This window comes from Vidua chalybeata, chromosome Z, assembly GCF_026979565.1.
Source record: "Vidua chalybeata isolate OUT-0048 chromosome Z, bVidCha1 merged haplotype, whole genome shotgun sequence".
Classification (NCBI taxonomy): domain Eukaryota; kingdom Metazoa; phylum Chordata; class Aves; order Passeriformes; family Viduidae; genus Vidua; species Vidua chalybeata.
Genome location: NC_071570.1, coordinates 28,360,465 through 28,379,129, shown reverse-complemented (window position 1 = coordinate 28,379,129; position 18,665 = coordinate 28,360,465). Strand labels below are relative to the sequence as shown.

General features: G+C 41.6%; 2 protein-coding genes across 4 annotated transcripts; both read left to right on the top strand.

The window, feature by feature from the left end:
• Positions 1-360: 360 nt before the first annotated feature.
• On the top strand, positions 361-9,809 carry CENPH (centromere protein H). Of its 2 annotated transcripts, none has more exons than XM_053932073.1 (9): positions 361-641; positions 2,660-2,715; positions 3,986-4,034; positions 4,412-4,486; positions 5,163-5,219; positions 6,102-6,165; positions 6,455-6,506; positions 7,612-7,772; positions 9,026-9,809. In XM_053932073.1, exons 1-9 carry the CDS (start codon positions 625-627, stop codon positions 9,116-9,118), a joined length of 624 nt encoding a protein of 207 aa, XP_053788048.1. In that variant the 5' UTR covers positions 361-624; the 3' UTR covers positions 9,119-9,809. The 2 variants fall into 2 exon arrangements, with proteins under 2 accessions (XP_053788048.1, XP_053788047.1); XM_053932072.1 differs by lacking the exon at positions 361-641 and adding an exon at positions 2,359-2,572.
• A 46-nt stretch (positions 9,810-9,855) lies between these two features.
• On the top strand, positions 9,856-17,189 carry MRPS36 (mitochondrial ribosomal protein S36). 2 transcript variants are annotated; one of them, XM_053932075.1, is made up of 4 exons: positions 9,856-10,005; positions 11,077-11,140; positions 15,484-15,686; positions 16,911-17,189. In XM_053932075.1, the coding sequence occupies exons 1-4, from the start codon at positions 9,955-9,957 to the stop codon at positions 16,926-16,928; spliced, it is 336 nt and encodes a 111-aa protein (XP_053788050.1). In that variant the 5' UTR covers positions 9,856-9,954; the 3' UTR covers positions 16,929-17,189. The 2 variants fall into 2 exon arrangements, with proteins under 2 accessions (XP_053788050.1, XP_053788049.1); XM_053932074.1 differs by lacking the exon at positions 9,856-10,005 and adding an exon at positions 10,026-10,257.
• Positions 17,190-18,665: the final 1,476 nt, after the last annotated feature.

The following is an 18,665-nucleotide window of genomic DNA, read 5'->3' as shown; positions in this document are numbered from 1 at the left end:
CTGAAAGTGTTCTCTAAGTATTTCTTCCTGTTTAACTAAACCAAGGCTTGAGAGGATGCTCTTGCCCTGGAGATACCCAATATTTAACTCTGACTTACTGCAGGTAAACTGAACAAAACATTCTGGCCAAGTACCTGATAGACATGTGCATTGTGAATTATGACATGGTTCACGTCCCTCCATCCATGATTGCAGCAGCTGCCTTCTGTTTGTCTCTGAAACTCTTCGATGGATGCATGTTCATAAGTTGTGCTTGTTAGGTCACCTCCTTCTTTGTGACTCAGTGTGCCTGTGCAGCAGCTTAAAAGGCCACTCTTACAAGGTGCATGCTTCCTCCATTCCTCATGGTATTTCACCATGTTCTTGTCTCCCTTTGGACCACTAAAAACTGACAGCAGTAGGGCAGTACCTTTTAAAACCTCCCACTGTGAGACAAGAGACCATAATTGTCCAAGCAAAACTGAAGACGAAGAACCCAGTGTACTTGGATTATTCTAATAGGCTTACCTAATGGATTCCCTTCCTTTCAGTTATCACTTCTGCAGTGCTACACATCTTATACTGAGAGTGACATTCTCTGAGTTATATGGCATATGTCAAAGAATGTAATCAATGTGAATAAGTATGCTGCCAAGCAAAAGGTAAGAATCTTAGGGTGCAGTGGTAGGGGAAATATGCGTGGTTATGTGTTGATACATGGCACATAGAAGCTGGTTCAGTTGAGCCACTGCAGACAGACTTAAATAAGATCTGCTCACTTCTGAGCTGAAGATCTTTATCTTTCTCAGATGGTATGGACCATGCATGAATAGGGTTTGTGTACTCAGATGGGCCTGGCTTGATTAGCAAGCATTAAGTGAGCTGAAATAGTGTTAGTGAACAGAATAAACATAATCAACCTTATTTCTCTGCAGGCAGTTACAAAGAAATATGCCACTGATTGATTTTTGCTGTTACACTTCCTTCATATATATTCATAGCTCTGTAGATTATTGTTGTACATAGTTCCTCACCAGTACTTCCCCTCACTTTTTCCCTACCTTGATAGGAAGAAAGACAAAACACATTTCACAGTGTCCAAACCCTGGGGGTCCAAGGTCCCTATCCTGTCTTGGTTCTTCTTGGGAGCCAAGGTTGAAGCCAGCTCTTTGAGACACATTTTCAAAAACAAAGTTTAGCTTCTGTCCAGCAGGGGCTGGGAGAGGATTCAGAGATGGTTGAACATGTGGGAATTACTTCATCACTTGTGCATCTAATTGAGAATTCTTGTCAGTTATGTTAATTTGCTAAACTTATAAAACAGTATTCACCCCATGGGGGGTGTAATTTTTCCATATCTTCCCCTGGAGGTCTTCAATAAAGACCAGCTTTTATATTATCTCCTATACTAATATTGGCTCAAAATGTGTTGTTTCACTTCCAGGTCTTTAAGGTATCACCACCACTGCCAACACCAAGATAAGCACCACTGAACAGTTGTACTCTCCCATTATATGGGATCTGGCTAAAAAGTTTTAACTTCTATATGAATTTAAGCGGAATGCTGCTCATTGCATATACAAAGTACCTTATTTGTATTAAACTTACTAAGCTTTCACATTTTTTTGTTCGGTTGGGGTTTTTTGGTGGGGAGAGAAGCACAGTTACCTTCCTCCTACAGCTGAAGCATCTCCCTGGACTCTGTGACCAGTGCTGAGAGTTTGGGTGAGCTCTGGGGCCAGCTCAGGTGGCTGGTCACGCAGGGTGGTGTATGGACAGCAGCCTTGGCATGAGCTCTGCTAATTTGTTGATGGGAGTGCCCGCCAGGTTAGACTTGGGGGCAGCAGAGAAAGCAGCTGTGTGTGGTGGATGATCTGCTCAGCCTGGTGGCAGAGCTCAAAAAAGAAGAAATTGTTGAGGACTCTAGGAGACTGGCTGGTGAAGCCATACTGTACCCTCCCTTAGACAGTTAGAGGCTGTCCAAGGTAGTCGGGCATTGGAACAAGCTGCCCAGAGTTGTGCAGGAGTCAGCATCCCTGGCATGTTCAAAAAAATGTGTGAATATGACACCTGAGGTCGCACCTGGTTTAATGGTGAACAGGATCATTGGGTTGACAGCTGCCTTTGCTCTTAAACCCAAGTAAGTCTCTGGTTCTGTGCAGCGGCTCTCTTCACTTAGTGTTTCTTTTTTGCAGTCTATTTTTTACTTCCGTTAGTAGGTTGCACCTATTGCTTCTATCTCCGCGTGAACACTAGGTCAGAGGGAAGGATTATTGCGCTTTACCTAGTGCTCTGCCAATGTTACTTTCATTTTTCCCCTTGCACGTACGGGACCAGGGCCACTGAGGGCTGCGCCACCCCGCCCCGCCGCTGCTCTGCGCAGGCGCAGGGCGCGCGGGCCGCCGGGAGCCGCGCGGTTTGAAGGTGCGGCCATGGCGGCGCTGACCCGGGACTCGGCCCCGGCCCCGGCCCCGGTCCCGACCTCAACCCTGACCCCGGCCCCACCCCCGGAGCTGGTGCCGACTCCGGCCCCGGGGTGGTCCCAGGGCGGCGGCGGAGGCTACGACGATGTCGGTGTCCGCCCTCTACTCCGGTTAGTGCCGGTGGGACGGGCAGCAGCCCAGGGGTGGGATGAAGGGATGCGCAGCTTCTGACCGTTGTCGCTTTACTCCCGCCGCAGCCTGAGGGACCGAATGAAGGAGCAGCTCATGGCGTACAACACGGCTATTCTTGCCAGTAAGTATATCCCTCCTCGCATTGGGATGTTGCACTAACAATGAATGGGATGTGGCATATATATATTTCTTATATATGTATATATAGTTTTTGAATATTTTCTTTAATTATTTCTCAAAAGTGCTCCTTATGATAATACTAGGGTTTTTCTCCTGGCTGTACGATTTAACATGTTTTCTAGGCAGCTTTTGAGACATATTTGAATGTTTACAAAGATGCCATATAGCTGCTGCCCACTGCTCTTTCCTTCCTTTTCTGGGTTTGAACTTTAGGCGTCTCTGACATATAGTGATGGTTTTCAGAAATCTGGTCACTGAGGCTGTAGTCTTGCCAAAAGTTTGCCAAAGTGTTTGGCAGCAATACTGATTTAAGGTGTTTCCATTACCTCTAGAGTCACGAGATGATTTAGGTTGGAAGGGACATTAAACACATCTGGTTCCAAACCCCCCCACCATGCACAGTGACACCTTGCACTAGACCATCTTGCTCAAAGCCCTATCCAACCTGACAACCTGATCTTGAGTACTCCCAGGGATGAGGCATCCGCAGCTTCTCTGGGCGATCTCTCTACCAATGCCTCATCATCCCACAGTATATCTAATGTAAACCTACCCTCTTTCAGGTACAAACTGTCCCCCCTTGTCCTGTCACTACATACCCTAGTAAAAAGTTCTTCTCCAGCTCTCTTGTAAGCTCCATTCAGGGACTGGAAGGACTCAGCAAGCAACCTTCTCCAAGCTGAACAACCACTCTCTCAGCCTTTTCCTCACAGGAGAGGTGCTCCAGCCCTCTGATCATCTTCATTGCCCTCCTCTGGACCTTCTCTAACAGATCCATGTCCTTATGTTGGGAATCCCAGGCCTGGATGCAGCACACCAAGTGGGGTGTGCCAAGAGTCGATTAGAGGGGCAGAATCACCACCCTTGACCAGCTGGCCACGTTTCTGATACAGCCCAGCATGCAGTTGGGTACATGCTCTTCCACTGAATTATCCAGTGGCATAAATAGAGCAATGTCATGAACCCAGCTCTAGCTCGTCTAAAAAATGCTAAATTAATTATTTCTGATACATAGCATAGTACTGACTTGACTATGCTATCAATCAATATACTGATTGATAGCATAGTCTCAGTAACAGTAAAAGATAATAAAGTTTGGAGATAGAAGTAAGAAATAATTTGTTCACACAAAAATTGCTAATCTATTATGCTCTATAGGTTGTATTTAAAAGTCTCTGTTGTGCTTGTTTTAGTGACATTCTCTTTTGCAGGTCAAGAAAATTTCCTTGATCATGGAATTGATGAAAACTTTATCCAGAGGTATGTCACTGGATAACTGAAAAATTCTCTTCCAGTTATTCCTTCTTAGTGAATTGCTGGATTAACAATCAGTACTTCAGAGAAGATTGGTGGAAATAATGGAAACTAAGAGGAAAGGTGGGGAAGAAATGCTTTATTCATTCTCCCATTGTACTTCTGTACCTGATGTGGCTTTTAAATTTGCAGTCCTTTATGTGATGGCTAGAATTCACTAATATAGTTCCAGATGCTAAATTACTCTTGGCCCTAATGATTTGTGGCTCACATGAAAAATTCTTACATTAGATAAGTAGAAAGCAATTTAAAATGTCACACTGCTTTTAAACTCTGTTATCTTCACACTCAGGTAATCTGTCTTATTGCTTTTTGTCTTTCAGTGCCACACAACATTTGGAAAGAGATATACAAGAAGCAAAAGTCTCTTTCTGGAACAAGACATTGGCCTTGCAAAGGTAGAATTTTCTTCACCCTTTATTTGGAGCTTTCCTCTATGCATGTATACATAGGTCTGATTAAAATAGGATTTTAAAGTGATATGGGAGATTGGGGAGATTTTAAGTACATTGAACAATAGGAATGCAGATTGATATGCTGTAGAAAACAAAATTTTAAAAAGCCCACCAAAACTAAAAACTTACAAGTTGAAATGTGTACCCCCAGAAGTTCCTTTACAGTAGGGAAGGAGTGACTGTACAGATCAGTAAGCATATTTCTTGGCAGTATTTTCCAAATGCCTATGAAAAGATGGAAGTTGATAATGTTAGATATCCCATGTGTTTCATGGCTGTTGATTTGAATTCACACCTTTGCCCAGCTTCCTTTCTGCAGACTCTGGGATTAATGGTGTCCAAATATGTTGGTCAAGAGAAAAAGGAGTTGTCATTCTTACAAATAAGCATTGATACTTCTTTCCTGTCTTGAGAGTTAAGCCCCATTATTTAAGAAGTGTGGTATTTAAAAGGTACTGAATATTTTGTTTATATAATTCCAATGTGAAAGTGGACAAAAGTGGAATCCTGGAAATTATGTTCTTATATTACTTCTTTAAATCTGCTTCTCTTGGTTTCCTGCTTCTCTCAGTTTCTTATGAGTTCTTATCAGTCATATGCTATTTCTTGCAATATGCAGGACACAAATTATGGATGCCCTGAGAAACAAATTGAAACAAGATGATGAGGACTCACGGTAAGGTGTTCTCAGAAGTCAGATGGCTAGAAAGCAATGGACTTTGTACAGTTTATTGTGACACATTTCTAGATTATTTCATTTTACCTCTTGTGAAAGAAAGCTTCCTTTTTCTAGATTTGACAGAATGATACACTGTCTACCTTCTGGCTAGAATCAGCATAATCAGACTTCATACACTCATGGTAGATTTGCATTTCAGCTCTGAATTTGCTCACCTTTGATTACAGAGATCATAACTCTTGATTCACTAGTGAGAACTGCTTGTAGCCAGGAGAGCTTTTTGTCTCTAGTGCCTGAATTACCTGCATTTATAATAGCTGAGCACATTACAGGCTTGTAACAGGGCCTTGCCTCTGCTTTGCTGTCTTTATTAATTAACTATGTAGGAGCAAAATGTCTTTGAAATAGAACTGAAAGCTTAAACATATTTAAAAGTAGCTTTTCACTGCATGTCTGTTATTAACAGGTGGATGCATATGAAGTGTAATATGAGAAATTTAATTTCTATCAGAAATACAGCTAAGAGATTGCATCTCCTTGATTTAGGAGCTTTAATTCATAGCCATTTCCAGATGGCTGGGCTTTCTTGATGCCATCCAAACTCTGTGATTTAAAATGTTGGACAGACTTAAATGAAATCTTAGGGAAATTGAGAGGGAAGTGACAGAACTCTTTGGCCTCTACAATGACACTGAGTGTATTAACTGTAAAAAGAAATGATATTGTAAGTGTAACTGCAAAAAGAAGTGACATGTAATATCAATTTACTATTAGGAGAAATTAGAAATTCTTTATTTAAACTAAATAAAGTTGATTAAAACATTTATAATACTGACTTATATTCATGGTCTTAAGGTATGCAACTGTTTCCTTCCGTAGTCTGATCCTGGAAACAATGAAACGCATTGTGTTGCTCAGCCAGACAATTATTGACAATCAGCAGGTAAGTGGCAGTTTTAGCTTCTGTTACTGTTGTGCAGGTCAACCAACCTCAGCATGAGCAGGAGTGCACTTTGAAAGCAACAGGACTGCACAAGTCATTCAAAACTAAACATGTAGTAACATGGGTGCAGTTCCCACTGCTGTCAAAATTAAGGATTACTTAAAGTGATCATGTAAGTAAGTCTGTTTGAGTTGCCCTTAGCTGTGTTTATGGATTGAATTAGCATATTCCAATATTTTTGAAGACAAAAGTCCTTCAAAAAAAGGAAAATACTTTTTTTTTCTTTCAGAAACTACATCAGAAGGAACAGCAGCTGATTAACATTAAAAAGGAGAGACTCTGTAAGTGTGTTATCTGTATTGACTTTAGTTTGTATTTTAATGTAGAGTTCATATAGTTCATATTTTAAAATTGTTCCTGTAGCAATATTAATTTACATGGGAAGTAACAAAACACAGTTATTAAACTTGTTAAAAGAGTAGAAAGTACTGTAGACATGAGCTGGCACGTTCCCTATTTGAACTTGAGACTGACATGTTAGAATGAGAGATGCAAGACAACACTCAAAAACAATGTGGCAGCATTTTATTATTTCATGTAAGCTCCTCAGAAAGTTACACATTATTTTGCCATTTAAATCACCCCTACATCAACTAAAAGATACTTTTTTGTCATACTGCACATTTATGAGGTGCTTGCAGAATAGAGAGGGAATTTACTTAAAAAGAAGTGTGTATATATTGGTGTTCAGTAGCCTTGTTAAAGTGGGTCAAATTTAGATATGATGTCAATATTCAGAACTTTTAACAATTTTAACAGCTATCATTTGATTCATGTATAGGGAATTGTGTATATATTGACAGTAATGAATAAACACACTGAAATAACTGTTCACATGGGAAAAATGAACATACTGATATCTTTGCAAATAAAGGAAGGAATGCTCTGCCAGCATTCTTTTAACATATGAACTGCCCCTAAACACCTTTAATCAATCTAGTTTTTAACCTGGTTTCCTATAAAATAGTAATATTCGCTGGTCATGTCCATATGCTCCTTGTATGACTTTGGAATTTGGTTTCAGTGAAATCTGAAAAAGGAGTAAGGGTCTTTAAAAGGTATAAAAAAGACCTATAAAAGTTGTGGCACTCGAAAACAGGGTATAGGACAGAGATGCAAATTAGTCCCTGTGTGAGGAAAATGCAGGCAGCATACAATGTACTTTCTGTTTTACTGTTGGCCAGGGAGCCAATTGATTTAGTTTGAGACCAAGTAGCCACAGCATGTGTTGCTTCTTTCATTAAAGAATTATATTGAGGTATATTGGAGGGAAGGAGTAGAGTGTGAAATAAGGGTTATGCAGTGGAAGTGCTTTAGGTGGCTGTGAGGGAAAGAGTATCTTCAGTACACCTAACTTAATGCTTAATTTTCCTAAAATTGTAACAGCACTAAAAAAATATGGAGGACAGAAACTACAGCAAATTCATACCATGATGAAAAGGCAAAAGGAGAAAAATGCAAGTGTGAATGTTGCTGAAACAGAGAAGATGCTTAATAAATTAGAAAAAGAAAGACAGATGACTACAATAATTCAAAATGTGTTCCAGGTAATGTGTGGCTTTTAGAACCAAGTTTACAATTTTTCATTACACTCAAGATAATATACTGTATGGCAAATATAACTTAACAACACAAAATTGTTTTCTAAAACCTTTAAGTTTAACAGTGCTAATGGAAGGACCGTGCATAGAAGGAAGACTTCTATTGCTTTAAAGGCTAAGAGAATGAAATTGTCACAAGTATCTTTGCATTAACTTTTTGCAGAGTTTATAGACAGTCTATCAATCTGTCTTTGCTTCCTTAAAGGTACAAAAATAATGCATCTTTCTTGAAGAATGTCTGTCACAGTAATGGCTGTATTTTCTTCTGCTCTGAGTAACCTCTACACCCTACCAAATCAGTTTCCCCATCTCATGGTTAGAAAAAATAAATAGGTGTTAGTCCTATGTTACCAGGCAGCCTTCATCTGCCCCTTCTGGCCTTCTCTGTTTGTGTCACCCCCTAGAGTGCTTTGAAAGCCTTGGCCTACAACCACAGCCAGTCTCCAAATTCTTTCAGCAGTGTAGACTTTGCTCTTTTGGTTATCCATGTGTCAGGGGCTGCTAACTAGTCTGTATACATGCAGCGACTGGCAGGTCACCTGCAATGTGAAGTCACACAAAGTGAGGGAAAAAACCTCATGGTTTCGGTTAGAGTGGAAGGGTCTCAGGCTGCATAGGAATGTCAAGAACAAAAAGAATGTTCTGACTTTTTGCTCTGCATGCTATGGCTGCTACTATTTCGCATTGATAATGTCATTACATGTCAAATTGAGAATGAGAAATTTAACGTTGTACCAGGATTTAGTTTAGAGTCTAAAACTATCTCCTGGTTTTGTATTCCTGAAATTTTCTGAGCCCTAAGTAGAGCAAATCCTCTTTGGTTAAATTTAAATTTCCCTTTTCAATCCAGAATGGCAGGGTAAGAATGTTAACTGTGTTATTTTATGTTTGTGGCAAACTGTATTTCATATTGTTAAAAATGTTCTCTAGGTTTCTGTGTTTAACATACAGGTAGTATGAAGGCCCTCTAGGAAATAAAAAAGCATGGATTTGGGGTTTTTTTTTTGGCTATGTATCAACAACAGGATCTAAACCAATAATTCCCTTTCTCCTTTTTCTCTTCATCCTGCCTACTTCAAACACTTGTGAATTTCAAGGGCTTTCAAATTAAAAACTATAAAGCAAAATTTCTTTGAAATACTTTACTAGGAATTGTCCTTAAAGGCTTGTTTTAACTTGTAAATCTTTCTCATTTATAGAACGTCATAATTGGAAGCAAAGTTAACTGGGCAGAAGATCCATCATTAAAGGCAATTGTTCTACAGCTTGAAAAAAATGTCTATCTTCAGTGAGTCAGGAGACGTGGTGTTTATACAGTGTGTGCATTTTAACTAAACTTGATAGATTGCATGTATTTCAAAAATACACTTCAAGAATCTTAAAATTTGACCTTTCTGAAAGATGTTGGTCTCTCCAGAGAGTTAGAATTTGTCAAAGCGGGCACGTATTTTCCTCTGAAAGGCAGCAAGAACACAAGAAAAGTTTCAAGGTTTCATGTAGAAGTGGACTTAAACTGATCTGCTGTACCCCTTTCCTGGTAACCAGAAGGCTGTAGAGCTCAAGCAAGATGCATGACCCTGCTCTGTCCCAGTTGTCAAAAGCTCAATCAGGAAAATTTATGAGCAAGTCTGGGGTTGGGATTATTTTTGTTATTAAGGCATTATGTATAATTTTAAACACCAGAAATGTTATGCTTTTTAGCAGTGACTCTTGTCTGCAGATGTCACTTCATACTGTCGACTGTGCAGCTAAGCAGTGTTTTAATTGCATGTCTTCATTAGCATTTGCGCTTTTTTTAGTTGTGGTGTTTGATGTTTGAAGGAAATCCGACTCTTGGGGTGTAGCACACTTTGGAAGTATGTAATGTCCCTTGTTGTCTTGGTGTGTAACGTCATTTTTAACTTGGTAAGTGATAACTAGCTGCTTTTTTTAGGTGAGTGCCTTGGTCTAATAATAAAAATAAAACGCTAATTTTCCTGAAAATGTTTTACTTGGCTTGGAGTTCTTTTAACTCATGGTAAAGCGGTTTGTTTGGTAGGCCAGGCCACCGCTCCAGGCCCGCTCACAGACAGAGAGGCCCCGCCCACGGTCGGATCGTGCCTGTGGGCGGGGCCCGGAGCTGCCCTTCATGCTCCTCACCATGGGCAGCAAGATGGCGGCCGCTACCAGGGCGGTGCAGGTAAGGGCATCCCCGGGGCGGCGGTGTCTAAAACACCCGAAGCGGGTGGGGCGCGCTTCTCCTGCTGCCGCCGCCGAGCAGCAGATCTGAGGCGGCCGCGGCTTGAGGCTTGAGGACACGCCGCCGGGACGGCCGATGTCCTTGGGGAGATCTGTGCAGTCGCGTGCACACGGTGTCGCAGGTGCCGGGCGCTGTGATAGCAGCGGGTGCGGAGCTGGCTGGCAGCTCCTTCCTGAGATGGGCCTCTCCAAGGTGACAGTGCTTTGTACAGGCAAAGCACAGCTCGCGATTCCGTGTGCTAGAGCGCTGTGGAACCACGGCACGGTTTGGATCGGAAGGGACCTTAAAGGTCACCTAGTTACAGCACCCCCCCGCCGTGGGCAGGGTCACCGCCAGGTTGCTCAAAGCCCCATCCAACCTGGTCTTAGACACTTCCAGGGATGGGACAGCCACAGATGCTCTAGGTAATTTGTGCCAGTACTTCCCAACCCTCAAATAAAGAATTTCTTCCTAGTCCTTCCAATCCAAACCTGCCCTATTTGGGTTGTAAGTTCTCCCCAGAGCATTCTTCAGGCTGAGCACCCCCAGCTCTCTCAGCCTGTTCTCACAGGAGAGGTGCTTCAGCCCTCTGATCATCTTAATGGCCCTGCTCTGGACTCACTCCAGCACGTTCATGTTTTTTTGGTTTTTTTGTTTTGTTTTGTTTTGTTTTGTTTTTTGCTTTGGAGACCCCAGACCTGGACACAGCACTCTGGGTGGGTTCTCACCAGAGCAGATTGCATTGTGATTGCATTTATGCAGTGGCAGTGGCTGTTTCTGCACACACACACACACACAGATGAGAAAAGGAAGACAAAACCTGTACCTGCTCTGGACCTCAGGGTGCAGGACTGCTTTTTAAAGTAACATTCTTTACCTGGGGTAAACATAGGACTTCAAGAAGCAGTAAGTGTATCAGAGTAGTGGTGCAGAAAGCAGCTGTTTAGAGTGGTTGTTTGATACATGATGCATGCCATTTTATTATTCACAGTAACCTGTGTCTGTTTCTCCCACTACCTGGTCTTCTTCTAGGTAGTCAAGCCACATACTCCATTAATAAAGTTCCCAGACAGAAAAAGTGGTCCCAGACCTAAAAGTAAGTATTTTGGGTATTTCTCTCTTTGAGCTATACAGTTGAACTGAGTTGGAGTGAGGTTTTTGAAACATTCTTGGTTTGAAGGCAACTCTTGGAACTTTCTTCACAGCTTCTTTTCTGTGCAACTGTGTGCAGACACATAATGCATGCACATCTTTTTTTTTTTTCTCAAGAAAGATTCACAAGGATTTCCAGTGTTTGTTTTCTACTTTATATAAAGTCACATTTCCCAAATATTAATATTTACTGAAATGACTATGCCCAAGTCAGTTTGAAGCAGCTTTAGTTATTCAGTGATATTTGCATAAATTGTGTTGCATTTTCCTCATTTTTTCTTAGTTGAAACATGTGATGTATTTTCTGCTGTATTTTCAAAACATTATTATAGCTGGGAGATCTAGCCCTCTACATTTTAAGAAGTATTTTCTTCTGTTACTAACTAATGCTGAGGAAAAAAATACTTCATTGCAATCTTTGACATTAACTTTTATACCTATGTTGATATTTATGGTACTCCCAATACTATTGTATTCAAACAACAGATTTGTATTAGCAATATGTTGATTTGGAAGTCCTTTGGGGTCAAAAAGGACTTAAGGAAAAGTAGGAGTTGTCTTCAAAAGCTCTGTTATGTTATTCTCACTTCTTTTGGTATTATACTGTGCCTAGCTATTTGTCACAGCGTTATCAAGCCCTCAATTTAGCTTTAAGTTTAGTTTAACATTTGAAAGCCTCTACAGTGTATATAAATGCCTCTTCCGACTTGCCTGTGAACTCTTAAGGAACTGTTTTCTGCAATAACTTTCTGTATGCTATACATTTTGCACAGTTCAGCCAAATGCACCACCTCTCATGCCAGTGAATTACTTTCTCAAAAACTTGAAAATGTGTTTCTGACCTCTTGTTTATCTCTGTCAGAATATTCTTGTGACTGTGTCTTTTAGTTATGTTATACTTTTCTACCTTCATCAGGATCTGTCATCTTGTTAGTAAGCTGCAACCTACTTTGTCTTGCTTGAAAGCTGTAGCAAAATCTGCATTTAATTGTACCAGATTGTTGCTCCTACATAGCTAAATGGCTCCTCAGAGCAACTAGGGATGTGAATGGCCAGCCAAATTCTAGTGGGCCTATTACTACTGCAACATTATGGTCTCAAACAGGGAAGGGAGAGATGTAGCAGGGACTGTAATAGAACGAAAACAGCAACAGTACAATTTCTGATTACTGCACTTCTGATGTTTTTAATTTGCTAATGAGTCTACTCCAACTATACTTCAGACTCAAACATACAGTAGAGGAAAACCCTTGACAAATCTGTAGATTTTTGTGGTAGGCGAAACAAACTTGGAGAAACTGGTGGGGTTTTTTTTTGTGGTGTTTTTTGTGTGTGTGTGTGGTTTTGTTTATTTGGTTTGTTTTGGGGTGTTTTGGTTTTGGTTTTGTTTTGGTTTTGCTTTGGTTTTTTTTGGTGGGTTTTTTGGTGGGTTTTTTTTGTGGTTTTTTTTTTTAATGTTTGTTTTTTTGTTTTGTATGCAAGGTGTATTATTTCTTGAAACAAAAATACCTTGCCCCCTGTTCACAATAAATATGCTGCTTCTGATGGGCTCACTTCTGCCTTGCTCTGTTTGGGATCTTCCATTATTTCTGAACCACCTTGGGACTTTCAGACCCAGTCTTATGATTGACAGCTTCTTAATATGCCTCTCAATGGTAGCTTCATCAGAGTGCTGCAGGTTTGATTGTTTGTCCCAATCCTGCAACTGCATCAGACTCATTAAAGCTAAAACTGGCTCCCTCTCCTTTGTGGTCACTGCTCTTGCTGGAGCCAGGAAGGACAAAAGCAGGCAAAACTGTGGTGTTGTAGCTGCTCACATGCTTTCATACATGCAGTTTTCATGCCGCTAATTTTGTAGTTATATAGAGCTTCTCTCCAGCTGTTAGATGTTGCACTTGCCTTGCTCATTTTTCTGGTGCACTGGGAAGGACTTCGGTAGAAGCATTCTGCTTTGTCAGGTGTTTTACCCTTTCATATCACAGAATCACTAGGTTGGAAGAGACCTTCAAGATCATCAAGTCCAACCCATGCCCTAACACTTCAATTAAACCATGGCACCGAGTGCCACATCTAATATTTTTTTAAACACATCCAGGAATGGTGACTCCACCACCTTCCCAGGCAAACAGTTCTAGTACTTGATCACTCTTTCCATAAAAAGAGTGTATTTCCTGTATCACCTGTATTTCCCTTGGTGCAGCTTAAGACTGTGTCCTCTTGTTCTGTCAGTTGCTGCCTGGACAAAGAGACCAACCTGACTACAAACACCTTTCAGGAAGTTGTAGAGAGTGACAAGGAGACCCCTGAGTCTCCTTTTCTCCAGGCTAAACAACCCCAGCTCCCTCAGCCGTTCCTCACAGGGTTTGTGTTCCAAGCCCCTCACCAGCCTTGTTGCCCTCCTCTGGACACGCTCAAGCGTCTCAACGTCCTTCCCAACGTCCTTCTGAGGGGCCAGAACTGGACACAGCACTCAAGGTGTGGTCTCACCAGTGCCAAGTACAGGGGAAGAATGACCTCCCTGGTGCTGCTGGCCACACCATTCCTGACACAGGCCAGGATGCTGTTGGCCTTCTTGGCCACCAGGGCACACTGCTAGCTCATGTTTAGTTGGATGTCAACCAGTAGCCCCAGGTCCCTTTCTGCCTGGGCACTGTCCAGCCACACTGTCCCTAGCCTATAATATTGCAGGAGGTTATTGCGGCCAAAATGCAGGACTCAGCACTTGGACTTATTAAATGTCATCTTATTGGACTCTGCCCATCCATTCAACCATTCCAGGTCTCTCTGCAGAACTCTCCTACCTTCCAATGGATTGACACACTCCCAGCTTAGTGTCATCTGCAAATTCACTAGTGAAAGACTCAATACCTCATCCATGTCATCAATAAAGATATTAAACAGGACTGACCCCAGCACAGAGCCCTGAGGGACACCACTGGTGACTGGCCCCAGCTGGATGCAGCACCATTCACCACCACCCTCTGGGCCCGGCCATCCAGCCAGTTCCTAACCCAGCAAAGAGTGCTCCTGTCCAAGCTGTGGGCTGCCAGCTTTTCCAGGAGTGTGCTGTGGGAGACAGTGTCAAATGCCTTGCTGAAGTCTAAATAGACAACATCCACAGCCTTTCCCTCATCCACCAGGGGGGGTCACCTGGTCATAAAAGGAGACCAGGTTGGTCTGGTCAAGCACAACCTGCCCCTCCTAAACTCATGGTGGCTGGGTCTGATATCCTGGCCAGTGCTGTGTGATGGCACTCAAGATGATCTGTTCCATAATCTTGCCAGGCACCGAGGTCAGGCTGACTGGCCTGGAGTTACCTCCTTCCCACCCATTTTGTGAATGGGTGTCACATTGGCCAGCTTCCAGTTTTCTGGAACCTCACCAGTGAGCCAGGACTGCTGGTAAATGATGGAGAGCAGCTTTGCAAGCTCATCTGCCAGCTCCCTCATCACCCTGGGATGGATCCCATCCCATATATAGGACTGAGTCCTGAAATGAACATATTGCTATGATTTCTGTCCTGCCTAGTGGGGCATTTGCATATTTCCATTGTAGAATCAGCTATGGTGGGACAGACTAAGGTTTGGAATGCTGACTGTGACAACACTGCCCTATTGTTATCTCTTCTATCTGCACAATCAAAGCAACTTCTCTGATGTGAATTCCTGAAGCTTAGCTCCTGATCCTCACCTGTGAAGAACTTCATGTCTCCTCGGTCTTTACATTTCATTAACATTGATTGCTGATGCCTCATACTTGGTGGTCATTCTACACATCATTAAGAAAATGTGATAGCATACCATTTTGTAATATTAAAAATGGGTACAGCACTGCATTGCATGTTGTGGCCTGTTGTGGTTGTGAGCTTTATCTTTCTGTAAGCCTCTAAATCTTTTTCACTTGTCTGTCTTTTCAGTTGCAGTAAATGAAAAGCATAATCTGTTATCTTTCTACATAATTGCCCACACACAAACATTTACATAACTTTATGCTTTTTCTCCAAGTACAGCTTCCCAGTGAAAACGCTATTGTTAGGGTGTATGCTGATACATCTTTTGTTTTCACATCAGTATTTCTGCCATTCAGACTACTGTCAGAATTTTTAGATTCTGCACTTGATACATTTGACAACAATAAAAGCAGGTTGTAAGAAGTAGAGCAATTTAATTCTTTTAGGTATCTGTTATAATGAATAAGATTTTCAAGCAATGGTAGATTTTATTGGCTGCTTATTAATTTTACAGTCTAGTAATATTTCTGTAAATGGTTTTGAAATCTGGGTTTCAGTACAGGAATCTCTACAAGCAAGTATGCCATCTCTCCTTGCTTCAAAAGCACAGGAATCTGTAGGAGGCATATCACCGGCGTTTCAAAGTATTTCACCTGTTAGTAGAGTACAAGGCACACCAGACACTTCTGAATTAACAAGAACTTTACCTCAGAAATACAGAAGGAGACAAATGTCAGATGAAGAGATTGAATATATTCAAGTAAGTTTTCTTCTTTAGCTTATTTCTACATCTTCTGGTATGGTATTACATAGTAATCCTTTCTAAGAGTGTGCCCTGGGCTTTTATGGTTTTCATATGCAATACCTAATGTACCAATTCTTAATACAGAAGTTACCCAACTCTCACTGTATAGTAGCTCGTGGTACCACTGAGTAGAGAGATTTGGACTTAGAACAGCAGCAGGTAAGCTGCTGATAGTCACAGCCTGCATTAATTGCCAGCACCACCTGTTTTATAACAGCTGTTTAATGTGTAATTTGACTGTCCCAGGCAGGATCACAGAAGTTTGTTCTTAGACCAGGAAAGGCTATTACCAGGTGATTGAAGTCCAAAATATTTCTCAAATTAGTTTTATAAGTTATTTATTAGTAAATTAACTCTTGTATTTCTAGTAGTGGAAGCATTTTATTAAACTTCTGCGATATTTGTAAACATGACATTGTACATGAAAGGCAAGAAAAAACTGCTTCTATTATGTAACAATTCTCAGTTGTAAAAATTGATGGTTGAAAGGGGAGAATGCACAAAATGTGAGGAATTTGTGAGATGATGGTGAGTTTGAAATAAAAAGATGCTCGCAAAGCTTTGTTAAATGGTAAGGACATGTATAGCATAACCATGTTAGTACAGGAAATAAGTTTTCCTTCATTAGGCTGCATCTATATAGTAGAAATAAAATCAGTTATTTCCCATAGTAATACACTTGTTGACTTTTTGCATAAGTTTGTTTAACAGTGAGGTCAGTTGTAAAATAATTTTGTTGGGATAATAATGAACTGAATACTTTTCTGATTTCTCACTAAGATTGTAATGACTCTGCTTGGCTTTGTTTTTACTTTGCACTTTGGAATGTAGGCAGTGAAAGTTCATTAAAACTTGTGTCTGTTTGCATTGTGCTTGTCGGACATTTTTAAGGTTAAGAGTCAGGTTTCTTCACAGAAAAAGACATGGAAGCAGCTGTAACTGTAGGTAGCATGTGTTGATTTTTTTTGTACTTTCCCTTAAAAAAAATGTAGCCATGACTGGTGGATGCTGGTATTTGGCATGCTGTCTGTTCTTATATAGGTAGAAAAGTAAATATTTAAATCAGAAATTAAAACTAGGAACTATGTCTCTTAGTCTATAACAGTGTAAAAGAGAATTTGATCTCAGTTTTAAGTTCTATTAGTGGAATATATTTAACTGAATGCTTTTCTTTTACAGCGTGGAGGTCCAGAATAAATGTAGAAGATAGTTTCTTGGCCACTGTTGAAGAATGAGGTATTATATTCACAATAAAGGCATTTCCTTAATATTAAAAATTATTGTATACTAATAGCTTTAATAAAATCCCATATGATGGGTGAGAAGATTGACACAACACACAAGATACTGATCTGTTTGTGACCGAGAAGGATTCTCTGTTGATGGCTAATAGCAATTGAATATATATGATGTCTGCACCATTAAAATATTTTTCTAATTAGCCATTTGAAAAGTCAACAGAGTCATGTCATTTTTACACTGGTTGTGATCACAGAGTCACAGAATGGATCAGGTTGGAAGGAACCACAGTCGGTCATCTTTTCTGACTTTTCTGCTCAAGCAGGGTCATCCCAAAGCACACGGCACAGGATTGTGTCCAGATGGTTCTTGAATATTTCCAGTGAGGGAGACTCCACACCCTCTCTGGGCAATCTGTTCCACAGCATGGTCACCTGCACAGTTAAGAAGTTCTTCCTCATGTCCAGGTGGAACTTCCTGGGCATCAATATCTGCCCATTGCCTCTTGTTCTACTGCTCAGCGCCACTAGGAAGAGCCTGGTCCATCTTGGCAATTTCCCTTCAAGTACTGATAGACGTTGATGAGGGAGGTCCCCTCTCAGTTCTGTTTCCTCGAGGCTGAACAGCCCCAGCTCTCCCTGCCCTTCCTCATAAGAGCAATGCTCCAGACCCCTAATAAAATTTGTTGCCCTTTGCTGGACCCACCCCAGGAGCTCCATGTCTCTGTCCTGAGGAGCCCAGAACTGGACACAGCACTCCAGGTGAGGCACACCAGGGCTCAGTAGAGGGGCAGGATTACCTCCCTCCACCTGCTGGCAATGCTCTTCCTAATGCCCCCCAGGATAGCACTGGCCTTCTTGGCCACCAGGACACGCTGCTGGCTCAAGGACACTTTGTTGTCTACCAGGACCCCCAGGTCCTTCTCCACAGAGCTGATCCCCAGCAGGTCAGCCCCAGGCTGTGCTGGTGCCTGGGGTTGTTCCTCCCTGGAAAGGGCAAGGACCCTGCACTTGCCCTTGCTGAATTTCAGATGGTTCTTCTTTGTCCATCTCTCCAACCTGTCAAGGCCCTTCTGAAGGGCTGCACAGTACTCCAGGGTATCAGCCACTCTGCCCAGCTTTGTGTCCTCTGAATCTGCTGAGCAGGCATCTGCCACTTCATCCAAGCCAGGGATAAATAAGTTAAACAGTACACCCTAGAGGGACACTGCTAGGGACAGGCTTCCAACTAGACCCTGTGACACTGATTTTGGCCCTCTGGGTTCTGTTGTTCAGTCAGTTCTTAATTCACCTCACTGTCCACTCATCCAGCCCACATCCCTGAGTTTGTCTATGAGGATGTTGTTAAGACACAGTGTTGAAATCCTACTAACATCAAGTAGACAATATCCACTGCTCTCCCCTTACCCATCCAGGTAGTTGATTCCTTGTAGAAGGCAATCAGGTTGGTCAATCAAGATGTGCCTTTAGTGAAGTGCCATGTGAAGTGATATTCCTGATCAGCTTCTTGTCATCCACATAGATATAGATGGCCTCCAGTTTGAGGCATGCCACCACTTTTCCAAGGATTGAGGTAAGACTGATTTCATCTGGATATGTCACTGAGAATGATTTTACAGGCAGGAAAGAGACACTGAAGTGCTCTCAGAGATGACAACTATTCTTCATAGTTACACATTTGTTAGTGTTACTGACT

What these genes read in the sequence shown, in the direction of transcription:
- CENPH (XM_053932072.1), top strand. Translation starts at nt 2,412, where the DNA reads ATGGCGGCGCTGACCCGGGACTCGGCCCCGGCCCCGGCCCCGGTCCCG. An exon ending in GATGAAAACTTTATCCAGAG is followed by an intron (nt 4,035 to 4,411) that starts GTATGTCACTGG and finishes TTTGTCTTTCAG; the next exon opens with TGCCACACAACATTTGGAAA. An exon ending in CAAGATGATGAGGACTCACG is followed by an intron (nt 5,220 to 6,101) that starts GTAAGGTGTTCT and finishes TTCCTTCCGTAG; the next exon opens with TCTGATCCTGGAAACAATGA.
- MRPS36 (XM_053932074.1), top strand. Translation starts at nt 10,141, where the DNA reads ATGTCCTTGGGGAGATCTGTGCAGTCGCGTGCACACGGTGTCGCAGGT. An exon ending in CTGAGATGGGCCTCTCCAAG is followed by an intron (nt 10,258 to 11,076) that starts GTGACAGTGCTT and finishes GTCTTCTTCTAG; the next exon opens with GTAGTCAAGCCACATACTCC. An exon ending in AAGTGGTCCCAGACCTAAAA is followed by an intron (nt 11,141 to 15,483) that starts GTAAGTATTTTG and finishes TCTGGGTTTCAG; the next exon opens with TACAGGAATCTCTACAAGCA.